The 19160-nt window shown below is 47.8% G+C and overlaps 6 protein-coding genes across 9 annotated transcripts in view; 4 read left to right on the forward strand and 2 right to left on the reverse strand.

Moving 5' to 3' along the window:
* Positions 1-7300, reverse strand: part of CTNND1 (catenin delta 1) — a 71149-nt gene extending 63849 nt beyond the window's left edge. For all 4 annotated transcript variants that reach the window (XM_050758501.1, XM_050758500.1, XM_050758498.1 and 1 more), the window contains exon 1: positions 7178-7300. In XM_050758501.1, the coding sequence (XP_050614458.1) occupies positions 7178-7200 (23 nt within the window). In that variant the 5' untranslated portion in view covers positions 7201-7300. The remainder of the gene's footprint in view (positions 1-7177) is intronic.
* Positions 1-19160, forward strand: part of MED19 (mediator complex subunit 19) — a 751866-nt gene that overhangs the window by 696363 nt on the left and 36343 nt on the right. The gene's annotated exons all lie outside the window — the stretch shown is intronic.
* Positions 1-19160, forward strand: part of UBE2L6 (ubiquitin conjugating enzyme E2 L6) — a 622645-nt gene that overhangs the window by 403843 nt on the left and 199642 nt on the right. The gene's annotated exons all lie outside the window — the stretch shown is intronic.
* The window catches only part of TIMM10 (translocase of inner mitochondrial membrane 10), a 301193-nt gene that overhangs the window by 61408 nt on the left and 220625 nt on the right, over positions 1-19160 (forward strand). The window lies entirely within an intron of this gene.
* BTBD18 (BTB domain containing 18) lies at positions 9430-16648 on the forward strand. The gene is made up of 2 exons (XM_050758522.1): positions 9430-9862; positions 14007-16648. The coding sequence occupies exons 1-2, from the start codon at positions 9739-9741 to the stop codon at positions 16022-16024; spliced, it is 2142 nt and encodes a 713-aa protein (XP_050614479.1). The 5' UTR covers positions 9430-9738; the 3' UTR covers positions 16025-16648.
* Positions 17121-19028, reverse strand: SELENOH (selenoprotein H). Its single transcript, XM_050758662.1, has 4 exons — positions 18446-19028; positions 18211-18356; positions 17916-18046; positions 17121-17296 (listed from the first exon to the last, which is right to left on the reverse strand). Exons 1-3 carry the CDS (start codon positions 18565-18567, stop codon positions 17946-17948), a joined length of 369 nt encoding a protein of 122 aa, XP_050614619.1. The 5' UTR covers positions 18568-19028; the 3' UTR covers positions 17121-17296; positions 17916-17945.

Consider the following 19160-nt stretch of genomic DNA (forward strand, 5'->3'; position numbering starts at 1 on the left):
AAGTATAATAAGCATTAATACATACTGACTGAGGGAAAAACTGTTCATACTCAATTAATAGAAAATAAAAAGACTAGTTCCACTTGGGTTATTTTGAGCACCTATTGTGAGCCAGGTACTCCACCAGATGACAAGGATAACAAGATTAGAAAAGTTTTCTGTTTTCATAGAGAATAGGAAAGAATTCTTTCTCTAGGAAAGAATGAGAGGATTAATAAACAAAAGTCAGATGGACCACTATGTAGATTTTAAACAGATTGATGGGAATGACTTGTGGCTTACTCCAGATTGGATGTCAGGTGCAAACTCTCTGGAGAGGTGACATTTAAATTGAAATCTTTAGCCACATGTGGTGGCGTGTGCCTGTAGTCCCAGCTACTCAGGAGGCTGAGGTGGGAGGATCAGTTGACCCTACAAAAGTAAGGCTGCAGTGAGCCATGACTGCGCCACTGCACTCCAGCCGGGGCAACAGGGGGACCTTGCTTCCAAAATAAAAGAAAAAAAGAAAATGTTGAAATCTGCCAGGTGCAGTGGCTCATACCTGTAATTACAGCACTGTGGGAGGCCAAGGCGGGCAGATCACCTGAGGTCAGGAGTTTGAGACCAGCCTGACCAACATGGAGAAACCCCGTCCCTACTACAAACACAAAATTAGCCAAGTGTGGTGGTGCATGCCTGTATTCCCAGCTACTTGGGAGACTGAGGCAGGAGAATCGCTTGAACCTGGGAGGCAGAGGTTGCGGTGAGCGGAGACTGCGCCATTGCACTCCATCTCAAACAAGAGCAAAACTCTGTCTTGAAAAAACAAAAAGAAAAGAAAATGTTGAAATCTAAATGATAAGAAGCAGCCAAGTAAGTAAGAAGATATAAGCCCTGAGGTATGGAGCTGAAACATACTGGACCCAGCAGAGAGCACTGGAAACGAGGAGGATGGAGGAATAGATGAGAATCAAGACTGTGAAGTTTTCTATAGCTCAGAGAATAAAGTTTGTATTTGTATTCTTAGGTAGAGGAAAACCTATGGGGTTTTTTGGTTTTGTTTTTTGTTTTGTTTCGTTTTGTTTGTTTTTTGTTGTTGTTGAGACGGAGTCTCCGTCACCCAGGCTGGAGTGCAGTGGTGTGATCTCAGCTCACTGCAACCTCCGCCTCTCAGGTTCAACCAATTATCCTGCCTCAGCCTCCCAAGTAGCTGGGATTGCAGGCACCCGCCACCATGCCCAGCTAATTTGTGTATTTTTAGTAGAGATGGGGTTTCACCATCTTGGCCAGGCTGGTCTTGAACTCCTGACCTCGTGATCCACCTGCCTCGGCCTCCTAAAGTGCTGGGATTACAGGTTTGAGCCGCAACACCCAGCCAGGGGGTTTTAAACAGAATGAGATGATCACATTTTTAAAAGATCTGGGTGGGTGCAATAGCTCATGCCAGTAATCCAAGCACTTTGAGAGGCTGAGGCGGGAGTTCAGGAGTTCAAGACAGCCTGGGCAACATAGCAAGACCTCATCTCTATAAAACAGCAAGACCTCATCTCTATAAAATAAAATAAAAATAAAAATAATTAGCTAGGTATGGTGGCATGAGCCTGTGGTTCCAGCTCCTCGGAAGGCTGAGGCGGGAGGATCACTTGAACCCAGGAGTTCCAGGCTGCAATGAGCCATGATCAGGCCACTGCACTCCGGCCTGGGTGACAGAGCGCAACCCTATCTCCAAAAAAAAAAAAAGAAAGAAAGAATTGAGCAGCCGGGCACCATGGCTCATGCCTGTAATCCCAGCACTTTGGGAGGCCGAGGCGGGTGAATCATGAGCTCAGGAGTTGAAGACCAGCCTGGCCAAGATGGTGAAACCCCGTCTCTATTAAAAATACAAAAAAGTTAGCTGGGTATGGCGGCAGGAACCTGTAATCCCAGCTACTCAAGAGGCTGAGGCAGAGAACTGCTTGAACCCGGGAGGTGGAGGTTGCAGTGAGCCGAGATCACACCACTGCACTCCAGCCTGGGTGACACAGCGAGACTCCATCTCAAAAAAAAAAAAAAAGAAAATAAAGAAAGAAAGAAAGAAAGAAATGGTCTTTGATAGATTTATGCAAAAATAGATTAAAGAGGGATAACAGTGAAAGCAGGACAAGTTTATTTATTTATTTTTTATTTTTTTGAGACAGAGTCTCACTCTGTTGCCCAGGCTAGAGTGCCGTGGTGCCATCTCAGATGACTATAACCTCCACCTCCTGGGTTCAAGCGATTCTCTGCCTCAGCCTCCCCAGTAGCTGGGATTACAGGCATGAACCACCACACCCAACTGATTTCTGTACTTTTTTTTTTTTTTTGAGACAGAGTCTCACTCTGTCGCCCAGGCTGGAGTGCAGTGGTGTAATCTTGGCTCACTGCAAGCTCAGCCTCCCAGGTTCACGCCATTCTCCTGCCTCAGCCTTCTGAGTAGCTGGGACTATAGGTGCCCGCCACCACGCCCGGCTAATTTTTTGTATTTTTAGTAGAGACGGGATTTCACCGTGTTAGCCAGGATGGTCTCGATCTCCTGACCTCCCAAAGTGCTGGGATTACAGGCGTGAGCCACCGCGCCCCGCCGATTTCTGTATTTTTAGTAGAGACTGGGTTTTGCCATGTTGGCCAGGCTAGTCTGAAACTCCTGACCTCAAGTGATCTGCTTGCCTTGGCCTCCCAAAGTGCCATGATTACGGATGTGAACTACTACGCCCCATCCAAGAGGAGTTTAAAGGCTATTGTACTGGTCAAGCTGCAGTGACAGGGATTTGGATTAGGGCAGCAGTAAAAATGGAGAGAAGTCAATAGACAGAAGATGTGTTTTAGACATACAGAATTGTTTTATGGTTTTTTTCTTTCTTTTTTTCTTTTGTTTTGATGCATGGAATATTACACTCGGTGCTCAGTTTTACAAACCCTCAAAGTTTCATGTCCCCATCTACAATCATTACCACATACAAAACCAGAAAAACAAGATACCATAAAATGGTGAAATATTAAGAAAAAGCTGAGAGAGGGAAAAAAAAGTGTGTTTTAAAAAGAAGTATTAAAATTATTATATAGGGCAGAGTGTTATGCTGTGATGATTCTAGTTCTAAAATAGACTAAAACAGCCAGGTACAGTGGCTAATGCCTGTAATCCCTGCATTTTGGAGGCCAAGGCAGGAGGATCGTTTAAGCCCAGGAGTTCAAGACCAGCCTGGGAAACCCAGCAAGACCCTCACCTCTACAAAAAAACTTTAAAAAAACAATTAGCAGGGCATAGTGGTGCATACCTGTGGTCCCAGCTAATTTGGGAGGCTGAGGTAGGAGGATTGCTTAAGCCCAGGAGTTCAAGGCTGCAGTGAGCTGTGTTTGTGCCACTGCACTCCAGCCTAGGTGACAAAGTGAGACCCTGTCTCAAAAATAAAATAAGGCTGGGTGCAGTAGCTCACACCTGTAATCCCAGCACTTTGGGAGGCCAAGGCAGGTGGATCACCAGAGGTCAAGAGTTCCTGACCAGCCTGACCAATATGGTGAAACCTCATCTCTACTAAAAATACAAAAATTAGCCAGGCGTGGTGTCATGCACCTGTATTCCCAGCTACTTGGGAGGCTGAGACAGGAGAATTGCTTGAACTCAGGAGGTGGAGGTTGCAGTGAGCCAAGATTGTGCCTGCACTCCAGCCTGGGAGACAGAGTGAGCCTCTGAATGCCAAGAATAAATTTTTAAAATTCAACTCCAAAACCCCACTGGTTATCCATACAAAGAAAAACAAAATATTTTTACTCCTTTCTACCCTCTGGTGGTTACACATTACAATCAAAGTTTGTCATTTTTGAAGCCCTGGATAGGATGGCCATTTATCAATCCCTTTAGAAGTTATTATTATCTCTCTCTCTTTCTTTTTTTCTTTTTTTTGAAACAGAGTCTTGCTCTGTCACCTAGGCTGAAGTGCAGTCGTGTGATGTCAGCTCACTGCAACCTCCGCCTACTAGGTTCATGCAATTCTCCTGCCTCAGCCTCCCAAGTAGCTGGGATTATAGGTGCCCACCATCATGCCCAGCTAATTTTTGTATTTTTAGTAGAGACAGGGTTTCGCCATGTTGGCCAGGCTGGTCTCGAACTCCTGACCTCAAGTGATCTGCCTGCCTCAGCCTCAACAAAGTGCTGGGATTACCGGCCTGAGCCACCTTAAGAAATTTTACCAACACAAGATTTAACTAAAATCATGTTAGATTAAAAAAATAAGAAGTCCTCTCCACTTCTTGAAAATTAATTTAATCCTCATGGCAATATATTAATGAGAAGATATACATTTATAATTTCCTTACACTTCCACACAGTCATCTATACTGGTACTCTACCTGCCCAATCAAGTTCTGATTCTACAGTAACAGATGCCATAAACAAGGGTTGTTCTGCCTTCTCTTTTGTTTTCCTTGCTTGTTTACGTGTGTGTGTGTGTTGTGCTGTTGTTGCTGCCACTGACATCTAAAATCTGTCCTCCTTCTGCTAAGTTTTATGTCCTCTCACTAACTGCCTCTTCTTCAAAGTAAGACAACAGCAACCAAAAATGTTTTCTGTTCCTTGTTTTTTCTCCATCTCAACATCAGAGGCCTCAGCCTGGGGGAAATAGTACCTGACTTGGAAATGCACTCCCCACACCACCATTTCAACCAACCTCAAATCATTTTTGAAAAGGTGTTAGATATCAATAAAGACATTTGGGCACACTGTACCCTCACCCCTCTACGTTTTGTCCCTTTGCACGTTCCCCTTGTCTTAGGCATCTTTCTTCCTTTCTACCTCCAGTTGACCTCAGTGGGAGCTGGTTCGTTTCAATTCACCCCACTTTGTCACCAGCAGCTTTGGACTCAACCATTCTCACCCAGAGTTGGACATCACAGACTATCTACTGAGGGGCAATAACTGAAGCCAGGGCCTAGGTCCTAACCCACACGGGAAAGAACTGCTGTCCAGAATTATACCATGGGTTGGCACTCTCTGTATATATTTAATCTTGAGATAATTAGGCCAGGCACGCTGGCTCACACCTGTAATCCCAGCACTTTGGGAAGCCGAGGCAGGCGGATCACTTGAGGTCAGGAGTTTGAGACCAGCCTGGCCAACACGGTGAGACCCTACCTCTACTAAAAATACAAAAATTAGCCGGGCGTGGTGGTGAGTGCCTATAATCCCAGCTACTTGGGAGGCTGAGGCTGCAGAATCACCTGAACCCAGGAGGCGGAGGTTGCAGTGAGCCAAGATCATGCCACTGCACTCCAGCCTGGGCAACAGAGGGAGACTCAGTCTCACAAAAAAAATAATAATAATAATAAATCTTAAGATAATTTAATTTTAGTATCATCCCTGAAAACAGCTGATTCCAGTCAGGAACTGGGCTAAATAAATTGTCTCTGGGTCGGGCTCGGTGGCTCATGCCTGTAATGCCAGCACTTTGGGAGGCCAAGGTGGGAGGATCAATTGAGCCCAGGAGTTTGAGACCAGCCCGGGTAATGTAGGGAGACCCTGTCTTTATTTTATTTATTTATTTATTTACTTACTTACTTATTTTGAGATGGAGTCTTGCTCTGTCACCCAGGCTGGAGTGCAGTGGCATGATCTTGGCTCACTCCAACCTCTTCCTCCTGGGTTCAAGCCATTCTCCTGGCTCAGCCGCCCCAGCAGCTGGGATTACAGGTATGTGCCACCATGCCCAGATAATTTTTGTATTTTTAGTAGAGACAGGGTTTCATCATGTTGGCCAGGCTTGTCTCAAACCCCTGACCTCGTGATCCACCTGCCTCAGCCTCCCAAAGTGTTGGGATTACAGGTGTGAGACACCGCGCCCAGCCGACCCTGTCTCTATTTTAAAAAAGAACGAATGAAAAGAGCGAAAGAATGAACGAAAGAAAGAACATACTGAAGAAAGCAGAAAAAAAGAAAGAAGGAAAGAGGGAAGGAAGGGAGGGAGGGAAGGAAGAAAGGGAGGGAGGGAAGGAAAAGAAAAGAAAGAGAACAAGAGAAAGAAAGGAGGAAGGAAGGGAGAGAAGGAAGGGGAAAAAGAAAGAAAGAGAAAAGAAGAAAAAGAAGATCAGTCCAAGCGCGGTAGCTCACGCCTGTAATTCCAGCACTTTGGGAGGCCGAGGCAGGTGGATCACCTGAGGCCAGGAGTTCGAAACCAGTCTGGCCAACATGGTATAACCCCGTATCTACTAAAAATACAAAACTTAGCTGGGCATGGTGGTGCATGCCTGTAATCCCAGCTACTCAGGAGGCTGAGGCAGGAGAATTGCTTGAACCCGGAGGTGAAGGTTGCAGTGAGCCAAGATCATGCCTTGCACACCAGCCTGGACAAAAAGAGTGAAACTCTTGTTTCCAAAAAAAAAGAAAGAAAAGAAAAACAAATCAGCCAGGCGTGGTGGCACTCGCCAATAGCCCCAGCTACTTGGGAGGCTGAGGTGGAAGGATTGCTGGAGCTCCAGAAGTCGAGGCTGCAGTGAGCTGGGATCGCGTCACAGCCTGGGAAACATTAACTACTTTTTTTTTTTTTTTTTTTTTTTTTTCCTGAGACTGAGTCTTGCTCTGTCACCCAGGCTGGAGTGCAGTGGCGCAATCTCGGCTCACTGCAGCCTCTGCCTCCCGGGTTCAAACGATTTTCCTGCCTCAACCTCCCGAGTAGCTGGGATTACAGGCACGCGCCACCAGGCCCGGCTAATTTCTTGTATTTTTAGTAGAGACGGGGTTTCACCATGTTGGTCAGGCTGGTCTCTAACTCCTGACCTCGTGATCCGCCCCACTCAGCCTCCCAAAATCCTGGAATTACAGGCGTGAAAACAGCGCCCGGCCTAATTAACTTTTTTTTTTTTTTGAATCGTCTCTCTAAGGATAATAGAGACCGTTCCGGGGGGCGCGATTTCTGCAAAATTCTCCAAGATTTGGGGTTAGAGTGGAATCAGTAAAGAAACTGAATTCAGAAACTGCCCAATGACCTCATTCCAGAACATCTCCGGTCTTAAGGGATTTCTAAATTAGCGATATGGGGGACCCGGTGTTAGCAGAGCCATCTAGAGACCTCTTCCTCTACGAAGCCTAGAGCGCTCCTAGCAGAGCCAAGGGCATCTGCTGCCTCTTCAAAGGGAAGATGGACATGACTCTTAAGCCGCCTTGGCACCCTCTCTACTACAGCATCCCTACCCTCTTTTTCGGTGTGTTTTCATCGAGTGCTGAGGAAGACGACAGCTTTCACAAGAATTCCTCCCCGGTGGGCCCTTCCCCCTGCCTCTTGCAGCCCAGCCATCTTCCCTCAGCCCTCAAGTCCCTCGAGACTTAGCCTCCCGCCCGAAGCGCTCCTCCTGCTCTGATTGGTTCTCCCGGGAGCCTTCGGCCAATGGGAATGACGTATTCCGGCGGACGTAGCCCGAGGGCTCGGGAGGAGGAGGGGCGTAGGGTTCTGCGACGCGCAGCGCGCTAGGGCGGTGGCACGAGGTGTGTGGCGCTGGCCGCGTGGCCTCACAACCCTCGCTATCACCACCACCCAGTGCATGTGGGTGCCAAGGCCCGCAGAGATACAAGGGCGCCAGGGGCTGCCTGCAAAGTCTGTGCTGGTGGAGGTGGCCGTGACGGGAAGTCCTGAATTTGGGCCTCCCGGATCCCCACGCTCCATTCCCAGAAACCCTCGCGCCTAGAAATCTTTCTTCAAAGGAGTTGGGCCAGGGCGCCCAAGCGTGCGGGGCACCCCGCTTTGCAGGGCTCTCCCTGAAGCCCCGCTTTTTCCGCCAACACCGATTCCCTTGCTTCTGGGCCGGGAGGTGAAGCACTCAGCCGTTGGTCCACCTGCGCTTCTTTGCTCAGCCTCCCGACTCAACGCTGGACATTGAGAGGAAGCAAGGCAGGCTGGACAGAGGACAAGCACAGAGAGGGCAACAGGAGCAAAGTCTACCGCAAAGCTATTCCAGGTTGGGTCTGGGGGCAAGGCCGGGCGCTCGTGGATTGGGAAGCTTCCCCAGGGCCCTTGCAACAGCTGCCATCCTCCATCCACATCTCTCTTACTGGGATGGGAATTTTATTTTTTTATTTTTAAATTTATTTATTTATTTATTTTTTGAGACGGAGTCTCCCTCTGTCGCCCAGGCTGGAGTGCAGTGGCTGTATCTGCAACCTCCGCCTCCCAGGTTCAAGCGATTCTCCCACCTCAGCCTCCCGAGTAGCTGGGATTACAGGCGCCCGCCACCATGCCCGGCTAATTTTCGTATTTTTAGAGACGGGAGTCACCATGTTGGCCAGACTGGTCTCGAACTCCTAACCTCAGGTGATCCACCTGCCTCAGCCTCTCAAAGTGCTGGGATAACAGGCGTGAGCCACCCCGCCCGGCCAAGCCTGCCTTCTCTTAATTTACCTTTTCACTCTTCTTTCCTGATAGTTTTGACGTGAACTGTTCGGACTCTCAGTGCTACCTGATAGAAAACTGCATTCCAGGAAAGGAACTCAGCTGTGCAGTGAGTGGGGGGGTTTCGATGCTAAAAGCTGGACATAAACCTGAAGTCAGAATACTCAGTTTGTTTTGGGAGGGGTAAAATGCTTAACTATCCTTGCTCCATTGTTAGCCTGGTAATTAACTATACAAACCTAAAGGCCAAATTCTTTGCCTACTGCCAGGGTCAGTCAGGCTCACTTTGGTCTAGTACACCCAGCCAAGGGTGGCAATGTCCTCGGTTCTGTGAGAGACCTTCCCGCAGAGTCAGAGGCTTCTCTTCTTTATTGTGCACCCTCTGCTGGTTAGTGTGATACAGTGAGCTCAGAGAAAAGGTGCATAGGACTTACTAGAGATAATTTTATACCCAATAGTATTTCCTTAAAAGTGTTAAATTGAAGATTATACCTATGGAGCTAGGATGTGGTGCTCAGGAAGAGTATGAGTAGTCAGCATTGTAGCAGTTGAGTCTCAGTGGTAATGGAAATGAGGAAGGTTGAAGGATAATAATAGCTACCATTTGGGGCATGGTAGTTATTTTGTGCCAGGCACTCACTGTGCTAAGCAACTTTACCTTCACTGACTCATTTAATCTTTAAAACAACCCTACAAGGTAAGTACTATTATTCCATTTCATGAATAGGAAAGTGAGACTCAGAGAAGTTAGGTCACCTGTGTGAGATTATACAGCTAGGCTAATAAATAGAGCCGAGACCCAAACCTAGGCTTATCTCTGAGCTCCCACATGTAACCACTATGATAATTTTTTTTTTTTTTTTTTTTTTTTTTTTTTTTTGTTGAGACAGAGTCTCCCTGTGTCGCCCAGACTGGAGTGCAGTGGCCGGATCTCAGCTCACTGCAAGCTCCGCCTCCTGGGTTCACGCCATTCTCCTGCCTCAGCCTTCCGAGTAGCTGGGACTACAGGCGTCCGCCACCTCGCCCGGCTAGTTTTTGTATTTTTTAGTAGAGACGGGGTTTCACCGTGTTAGCCAGGATGGTCTCGATCTCCTGACCTTGTGATCCGCCCATCTCGGCCTCCCAAAGTGCTGGGATTACAGGCTTGAGCCACCGCGCCCGGCCGATAATTTTCTTTCATGAGATATCCTTGGAACAATTTCTGGGCTGATGTTTACTCAACTCATATACTATTATCTCTCACGTTCAAAATTTCCCTGCCATTTCAAAGACTAAAAACAAATTAGATATAACCATGCCTCTGAAATGTATTATTTCACCTACAGGAGTCTGATCTGTGAAAACCTAGGTTTGTTAAGACTCTGCCAACATGTGCTCTCCTGCCAGTCCCAAAATCCTATACAGGAACCCCCGGTTCCTCAGGTTAGCTTTTCTGCAGCTTCATCACCAGCAGCAGAGTGATGTGTTCTGTGATGTCCTTCTGCAGGCAGAAGGTAAGAGACTGGTGGGAATTCAACTGAAAACTCACCACAGAATAAGATAAAACGAGTTCAGGGCCAGAGGGTAAAGGACAAAATCAGCAAAATGTTACTGCCTATGACCACTGTAAACTAGTTGGTAAAGGGCTGTTTGTTTCTAGGACAATTACTACTGTTTTCAAGAGTGAAATTGTGACTTTGCTTCTTTCTCTTAAATAATGAATCTAATTGTAAAGTTTTATAAGCAGATAAATTCTATATAACATAGATAATATTCCAATGGGATGGTTGTGAAGATTAAGAGTTAACGTGGGTAAGCACTTAGAATAGTGCTTTTAATGTACCAACCACAGTATGTGTTAGATGATACTATTATGTTTTCCTTTTTTTGAGAGTCTCACTCTCTTGCCCAGGCAGGAGTGTGGTGGCACAGTCACAGCTCCCTGCAACGTCCACCTCCTGGGTTCAAGTGATTCTCATGCCTTAGCCTTCTCAAGTAGCTGGGATTACAGGCATGCACCACTAGGCCCAGCTAATTTTTGTATTTTTAGTAGAGATGAGGTTCTGCCATGATGGCCAGGCTGGTCTCAAACTCCTGGCCTCAAGTGATCCACCCGCTTTGGCCTCCCAAAGTGCTGGGATTACAGGCGTGAGCCACCATGTCCAACCCCATTTTCCCATTTTTTTTTCTTTTCTTTTTTTTTGTTTTTGTTTTTGAGACAGCGTCTCACTCTGTCACCCAGGCTGGGGTGCAATGGCTCGGTCTCGGCTCACTGCAACCTCCACCTCCCGGGTTCAAGCAATTCTCCCGCCTCAGCCTCCCGAGTAGCTGGGACAACAGGTGCGTGCTACCACACCCGGCTAATTTTTTGTATTTTTAGTAGAGATGGGGTTTCACTATGTTGGCCAGGCTGGTCTCAAACTCCTGACCTCATGATTTGCCCGCCTCAGCCTCCCAAAGTGCTGGGATTACAGGCGTGAGCCTCTGCGCCTGGCCTGCTTAATTTTTTAATCTTCAAATTGATGACTTTTGCTGTTTGTTGCTAAAACTAAAAATGTATAGCTTATTTCCACCCCTTCACTTCACACTGGAAATATTAATTCAGCATAAAGTAGACCCTGATATATAATGTACAAGGCCCAAGATTAGAAGACAGTTACTTAGTAACTGTCAAATGGGCAGGTAACTTCATCTCTCTGGGGCTCAATTTCTTCATTTATAAAAAAAAATTATGATAACCAATATTGTATACCACTCTACAGTTTGTGGAGTACATACAGTATAGTGTCTCATTTGATTCTAAGTCTTGTAAGAGAAGTCTTAGCTATATAGTTCCAATTCTACATAGGAATGAGTTGAGGACTACAGTTAAGTGACTTGCCTGCTGCTTCTCTTAGTAAGTGCAGAGCTGAGATTGACTATTTAATTCCAAATAAAGAAGAAAACTATCAAGTTGCCTGTTGTATGCTAAACACTGCTACCGTGGTCATACAAAAGTTCCTCTTCCTAAGGAAATCTTATAAGGGGAAGACATTCAAATATCCAGTGCATTCAAGTAACTGTGCAATATATTAAAAATATAATTGGGTAAGTATAGGCAGACTTAGGAGGATAAAAAAGGAACATCCTTCACAGACTTGAGGAGACTGGGAGACAAGGTTAGGGAACTTTTCTTGGAATAACCCCTTAGGTGAGATCTGAAGGACAAACAAGTGGGAGGAAGCAGGGAACAATTTTTCCTGGCAGAAAGCAGCATGTATATAGGTTCAGAGATGTGACCAAGGGATTTGTTCATTATTACTAGAGCAGACTATAAAAGGTGTATTGACCAGAGAGGAAAAGGGAAATTAGTAAACATGTGAGGTCTGAAGTGTCATGCAAAGGAAGTAGGTATTTCAGGACACTGGGAAATGTACTGAACAGTTTTATGCAGGAGGTTATAATCTGATACCTGCTTTAGAAACAACATTCAGCCATTACTGGTTACTGAGCCTAGATAGGCAGCTGTTTCATAATCCAGGAGAGAAGGGATGGTGGTCTGAATTAAGGCATTGAGAAGATAAAAATATGAGCTATTAAAGAGAGTTTACAAAAATTGCTGAAGTGGTTAAGGGCATAGACTCTGTAGCCAGACTCTCTGGGCTCAAATTCTTTTTTTTTTTTTTTCTTTTTAGAGACAGGGTCTCACTGTTTTGCCTAGGTTAGTCTCAAACTCTTGTGCTCAAGTGATCCTCCCACCTCAGCCTCCCAAAGTGCTGGGATTACAGGCGTGAGCCACCACACCCGGCCAGGGTTGTTTTGTTTTGTTTTTTGAGACAGGGTCTCGCTCTGCCAACCAGGCTGGAGCAGTGACACAATCATAGCTCACTGCAAACTCAACCTCCCAGGCTCCGGTGGTTATCCTACCTCAGCCTCCTGAGTAGCTGGGACTACAGGCATATACCACCCAGTCAGCTAATTGTTTGTATTTTTAATAGAAACAGGGTTTTGCCATATTGCCTAGGCTGGTCTCAAACTCCTGGGCTAAAGCAATCTGTCTGCCTTGGAGGCCGAGGCGGGTGGATCACCTGAGGTCAGGAGTTAAAGACCAGCCTGGCCAACATGGTGAAACCCCCTCTCTACTAAAAATAGAAAAATTAGCCAGGCACGGTGGCGGACGGCTGTAATCCCAGCTACTCGGGAGGCTGAGGCAGGAGAATTGCTTGAACCCAGGAGGCGGAGGTTGCAGTGAGCTGAGATTGCTCCATTGCACTCCAGCCTGTGCCACAGAGCGAGACTCTGTCTCAAAAAAACAAAAACAAAAACCAACAACCCTGATACTTAAATTAGATGTGATGGGTAAGGGAGGGGAAATGAAAAATGACTTCTGGTTTTCAAGCTCAGGCAACTGGGTGAATATGATGCCTTACTTCGAAGTAGAAAATGAGAGAGGTTTTTGGGGTGGGGAATAAGTTCATTTTCTGGAAAAGTTGCATTCAAGGTGTGGGTAAGGCATATATGTAGACATGCTAGCTGTGGTATGTTCACTCCCTCAGGAAAGGGATCTAGGCAGAGGTATGGATCTGGGAATCATCAGCAAGCCTTTTGTAATTAAAGCCATGGAAGAAACGAAGTGAGATTACCTGGGAAGTGCCCATTAAATGAGAAGGGGGCTCAGAACAGACGGCTAGAGCACAGCAGATAGTCCACCTCCATAGCTCTTTCTGTTAGACCACAAGTTGCTTCTATAAAAGTTTTTGAAGTCTTGTGTGAGTCAATAAAATTAAATTCAGCAAGAATGATGATCCTCTATTTTGTGTCAGGCACTGAATATATCTCAGTGAGAAAGACAGATATGGTCCCTGTCCTCACAGAGTTACAGCCTAGTGAAGGAGATGGGTAATTACAATACAGATAGCTAAGTGCCACGATAGCTACAGAGTACCTCTGCCCAGGAACACCTAACTCAGACTTGTGGTGGGGTGAAGGAAGGCTTTTTTTTTTTTTTGAGTCACGGTATCACTGTGTTGCCCAGGCTAGTCTCAAAGTCCTGGACTCAAGCAATCTTCCTGCCTCAGCCTCCCTAGTAGCTGGGATTACAAGCATGTGGCACTGCACTCAGCCCCAGGAGGCTTTCTGAAGGAAGTGATGACAAAGGTAGATTTTGAGAATAAAGAAACAAGTTAGCGGGCTGGACACAGTGGTTCACGAGGTCTGTGATTCCAGCACTCTGGGAGGCCAAGGCAGGTGGATCATCTGAGGTCAGGAGTTCGGGACCAGCCTGACCAACAAGGTGAAACCCCGTCTCTACTAAAAATACAAAAATTAGCCAGGTGTGGTGGCATGTGCTTGTAATCCCAGCTACTCGGGAGGCTGAGGCAGGAGAATTGCTTGAACCCAGGAGGCAGAGGTTGCAGTGAGCTGATATTGCACCACTGCACTCCAGCCTGGGTGACTGAGAGAATCTTAAAAAAAAAAAAAAAAAAAAAAAAAAAAGTTAGCTAGGCAAAAGGTAATGGCAGAAGCTTCCAGGCAGGCAGAAGAATCATTTTCTTTTACTTGAAGTCCCATGGAAGGAAATAAGAGAAGGGACAGTACATTTGGGTAGTAATGTCTGTGCTTACCCCATGAACATGCCAGTCTACCTGAGATAACAAAAGAATTTGGGTTTCCCTTCAGGTGAGGCAGTTCCAGCTCACTGCTGCATCCTGTCAGCTTACAGCCCCTTCTTCACAGAGCGCCTGGAGCGGGAGAGGCCAGCTCAGGGTCGGAAGGTGGTGCTGCAGCTGGGCGGCCTAAAGATCAGCACACTTAGGAAGCTGGTGGACTTCCTGTATACCTCAGAAATGGAAGTATCTCAAGAAGAAGCCCAGGATGTGCTATCTGCTGCCCGTCAGCTCCGTGTGTCTGAGCTGGAATCCCTTCAGCTTGAGGGTGGAAAGTTGGTGAAGGCCCCACAGGGCCGAAGACTGAACCGAGAGTGCTTACAACCAACAAGTGCTGCACCAATCTCTGCCAGAGTGGTGACACCCAGCCACCACCCTCACACCCCACTGCCTGCTACTCGGACTCCTTGTCCTCTTGGGGCAATAAGATTGAAGTCCTTGGGGAAGGAAGAGGGGCCTCAGGAGAACAACCGACAGAATGCAGACAATCTGTCTGGCACTCTTCTGCTCAAGAGGAAGGCCAGAGCCTGCCCAACTCCGCAAGAAAAAAGCTCTTCACCATCAAGCCATAGTCAAGGGCCTAGAGAGAACAAGAATGACACTGCCCTTGATCCTACAGTGCTCTCCCCACCCAGCTTGTATCCCTCTGTGGACAAACACCTGTTGCCCAGAAAGATCAGGCTCAGTCGCTCAAAGCCATCTCCTGATATCTGTACATCAAAGCCTTCCAGCATTTTAAGTGGACCTAGCTCAGTACCTGCAACCCCTGGCCGGCGTCTTTGGCGGCAGAGGAGTGTAAATAAAGAAGCACCAGAGGACAAGCTAAAACCAGGGAGAGCTAGTCCTCTACAGACCACCCCAAGCCCATCTGGTCTGGGAAAGACAGGTGGGAGCAAGAAGCGGAGCCCTGAAGTTAGGGCACCTAACTCAGAATCTGCAGAGGAGGGGCAGGTTGGGAGAGTTAAACTTAGGAAGATTGTCAATGGGACTTGCTGGGAAGTGGTGCAAGAACCTCCCCTCAAAAACTCTCAAGATAGCCCCAAGATCCCAGATCCTGGAGGAGACTTCCGAGAGCCTTCAGGAACTCAGCCATTCTCCAGTAATGAGCAGGAAATGTCATCTACTAGAATAGAACTGTGTCAGGACTCCCCGGTGTGCACTAGGCTACAAGACATTCTGGTCTCTGCTAGCCACTCCCCAGACCACCCGGTGGTGAAGTCAGAGTTTGGGTCCAGTCCAGAACTGGTAGAGAAGGAACCTATGTTGGCTATTGACTGCAGAGAGCCCTATGCATTTGACACAGCCTTGCTGGAGCAACCCTGTGAGGCTGAGGAGTACCGAATCACAAGTGCTGCTGCCACCAGTGAGCTGGAGGAGATCCTGGACTTCATGCTCTGTGGCTCAGACATTGAACCACCTATAGGGTCTCTGGAGAGTCCTGGGGCTGAGGGCTGTAGAACCCCTACCTACCATCTGACAGAAACAGGAAAGAACTGGATGGAAGGGGAAGAATGGTGTCTACCAGACATGGAACTCTGGCCCAGGGAGCTCACAGAATTGGAAAAGGAACCTGCTGGTGAGAACAAAGAGCCGGCTGAGCTCCTTAGCCCCCTTGTCATGCCCTCTGAGGTGAGTGGAGAAGTGCTTTCAGTAGGAGGCCCTTGGACACCAGACCTTGAAATTACCAGCTCCCAGCCACTGGATGGTCAGGAAGACAAACTTCTCCATGTCAGCTCCCTTGATATTCCCCAGAGGTCTTATGGGGACCTCTCACCTCCCTGCTCAAACTGGGTGGAGACTGGGCTGGAAGTCTCCCTGACTACAGATGAGTTATTATACCCTTCTCCCAAGGCAGGCAAGGAGGTATCTGGTCACTCTGAACTACTAGGCTCACTTCCTGCGAGCTCTGAAGAGGAAGAGATTGATGTGGTGGACTGGACAGCAGAGGGGAGGCTGGTACCCACTAGTGTTCCCTCCGTATGGCCTGACCCTTCCTCAGAGTCAGAAACAGAGGTAGATATACTAACATAGCGGAGGGGGGAGGGCAGGTGAGGGGGCCTGGGAGGGTGGGAAGTGTTAGCTAGCAAAAGGCTTGTTGACAGAGAAGCTGGCACATGCCCTCTCCTCTTGGCACAAGAGGCAGGTGTATCCCTGGCTCTTTGTAGGTCCCTTCCTCCCCTCCCTAAGCCTCGGAAGCCAGGCAGAAGCCAAGGGTACCACACATAGAAAATTATGAATTTGAACCATCTTATTTCTTTGTAATCTATTTTCCAGTTAGTGACAACTTAAACTGTGTGCTCCCCAGTTCTAGTGGGTCATAAGTAACAGCCAAGGTCAGGTCTCTCAGGTCATAAGGCATCCAGTCACTGGTAATTTAGGAAAAGCTGGGAAAGAACACCTTCTGTGGTGGTGTACTGTTTAAGAAAATGTTCCAGAGGAAGGTGTAAAACAGTGTTGGGTGGAATACTATGTGGGTGGGAGTGATGGATGCTGTCCAGCACCTAACATGGGGCTTATTCACTGCCAGTATTAGGAAGTCTAGCTAAAACCTCTGCAGGGGACAAGAAGATGTACTTCCATCATTACTTCCAAAAAGTAAGTTGAAAAAGATAGTTGCTTTTTTTAAAAAATAAATTATTTACTTTGCTCCCATAATTTTTACAAGCATTTTTTCATGTTTTACCAGAGACCCTAAAAGTTCCAGGTCAGGCCAGGTGTGGTGGCTCATCATGCCTGTTAACTCCAGCACTTTGGGAGGTCAAGGCAGGTGTATCACTTGAGGTCAGGAGTTTGAGACCAGCCTGGCCAACATGGTGAAACCCCGCCTTTCCTAAAAATAAAATAAAATAGATATTAGCCAGGCGTGGTGCTGTGCACCTGTGATCCCAGCTACTCAGGAGACTGAGGCAGGAGAATCGCTTGAACCTGGAAGACAAGAGGTTGCAGAGAGCACCACTATACTCCAGTGTGGGTGACGAAGTGAGACTCTGGCTCTTAAAAAAAAATTTTTTTTTTAAAAGTTCCAGGTCATATGGCTATCTTGGGCTATGAAAAACACAAGGACTACCAACTCCACAAGGCTGGCTTTGTCCATCCCTTAAGATTAAGTTTTACTCTATTACTCAAATACTTTATTTCAACTTTTATTAAACCAAATCCAGTAACTTTTGCAATGCCTTACTAGAGGGTTGCCTCACAACTGAACCTTCATTTCTGGCGGGGAAGAAACCATGGCTTCAGGCACATGACTGAAGTTTGGCCATGTTCCATCATTAATGTTCCAGCATCACCAGGGACACAAAGCTGCAAAAATGAGAAGGAAAATAAGGTTAGAGAAAGGATCCAGGCAATGATAAGGACTGAGGAAGACAGGTTCTCCAACCCTTGAACTCACAAACCCTGGAGCTCAAGGATTGCATCCTTCCTCCAAATCTCACTCAACATAAGTGCAGAACATGCCAAAACACTGTATGAAGCACTAGGGACAAAGACAAGGTCAAAATCCTTGTAACCAAATGTGATGGTATTGTAGTACAGTGTTAACACAGGGGACAGTAACAGAACACCCTAGAACCAAACAGAAGAGTGTAGGGATAAACATAAATGAAGTAGCATGAAATAAACTTCCAAATGGAAAACTTGTCCATACCCCCAGGGCAACAGTCAACTACAGTCTTCCAAATGACAAATTGCACTTAGGGCACACTAGATAGAAAACAATATTGTGTCTTTTTTTTTTTTTTTTTTTTTTCTCAAATAGACGGGGTCTCCCTATGTTGGCCATTCACTCCTGCCTCGATCTCCCAGAGTGCTGGGACTGCAGGCGTGAGCTACCCACGCCAGGTGGGTACTTGTAGCCACACCAAGATTAATCCCTTCTCTTCCTCAACAGCGGCCGCGCCCCCCACTTCCCATTTCAAACCTCAGCATGAGGACTTCTACCCAAATCTCCCTACGACAGGTACTTCTTCAACTCTTCCACCACCTCTTGAGGCTCAGGGAATTTGAGTTTGCGTGGGGGCCCCTTCTTAATCCCAGTCCAGAGCTCCGCACCTGCGAAAGGACAGAATGAAGCGAAGTTACAATACTTCGGAATCCACCCGCACGTCTCTGAAGTCATGAGACTGCCGCGGTTTCTGAGAACAGCGCTTCCTCTCTTCGGAATCCACGTCCCTCTCCCCTCCGCCCCTCTCCCCCACACCCACGTCCCCACTTACTGCTGCCGTCCGGGCGCAGCAGCGTCACCTCGAAGCTGCCCCTCCGGGGCTTGGTCGGGTTCACCTTTACTGGAAGCTCTGGGGCCTCCAAGCGCAGCGCCTGACTCAGGGCCGCGGCGTTGCGCCCATAGACGCGTCAGCTCGTGCTAGGGAGAGAAGGGGAGGTTAGAGACCGGGGCCTCTGGCCCCGCCGCGCCACTATTCCCTCTCCCCGATTACTCTCCAGGCCCCTCACCAATGCTCGATAACAACGGTTGCCTCCTCCATTCCCTCCCCGCTGTTCGCCAGCTTCTCTTGCTTCTCGGCTGCGGCGACCATCGCGGCCTCAGCCTTCCGCTTCCTACCGCGGGGAGCCATGGCGCCTAGAACCTGGCCGAGAATGCAGCAGGCCTGGTGGGTGGGGTGCAAAGACGCGACCACTGAGCTGGAAGTGGGCAGCGAAGACCGCAGCCCGGAAGCTACCCTCCTACAGCGGAAACCTCTCCCCAAGGAACGGAAAGCGTGGTCCGCAGCGCCCACGTGGCCTGGAGGCGGACCTTGGGGCACAACCACTTTGCAAGCAGGGAGAGGGGAGGTGCGGGAAGCGCCTGACGGAACCACCCATCGCTTCGGGTCGACGAGACAGGGGACGCTGGGATGGTGAACACAGCAGGAAGGGGCGGAGACAAGGGTCCTATTGCAAGCCTCGCTTCACGCGCCGTCTTTTCTGTACCTTTGCGTCGCGCTACATGTTGTGTGCAACGATCCGTCGCCAAACTCTCCTCCCTGGCAACTGCGAACCAATCCCAAACTAAACCCACCACCTAACAGTGGCCCCTATTCTAGGCTTATGGAAACTGGCCTTCTGCAACTCTTGCCAATCCTGGGGATCAATGCCCGGCCTTTGGTAAAACCGAATAGGATGACCTTTGACGTCAAGATGGGCAATTCCTCTGCAGTTGCCAGGCTTT

The sequence above is a fragment of the Macaca thibetana genome, chromosome 14 (genome assembly GCF_024542745.1).
Source record: "Macaca thibetana thibetana isolate TM-01 chromosome 14, ASM2454274v1, whole genome shotgun sequence".
NCBI classification, from domain to species: domain Eukaryota; kingdom Metazoa; phylum Chordata; class Mammalia; order Primates; family Cercopithecidae; genus Macaca; species Macaca thibetana.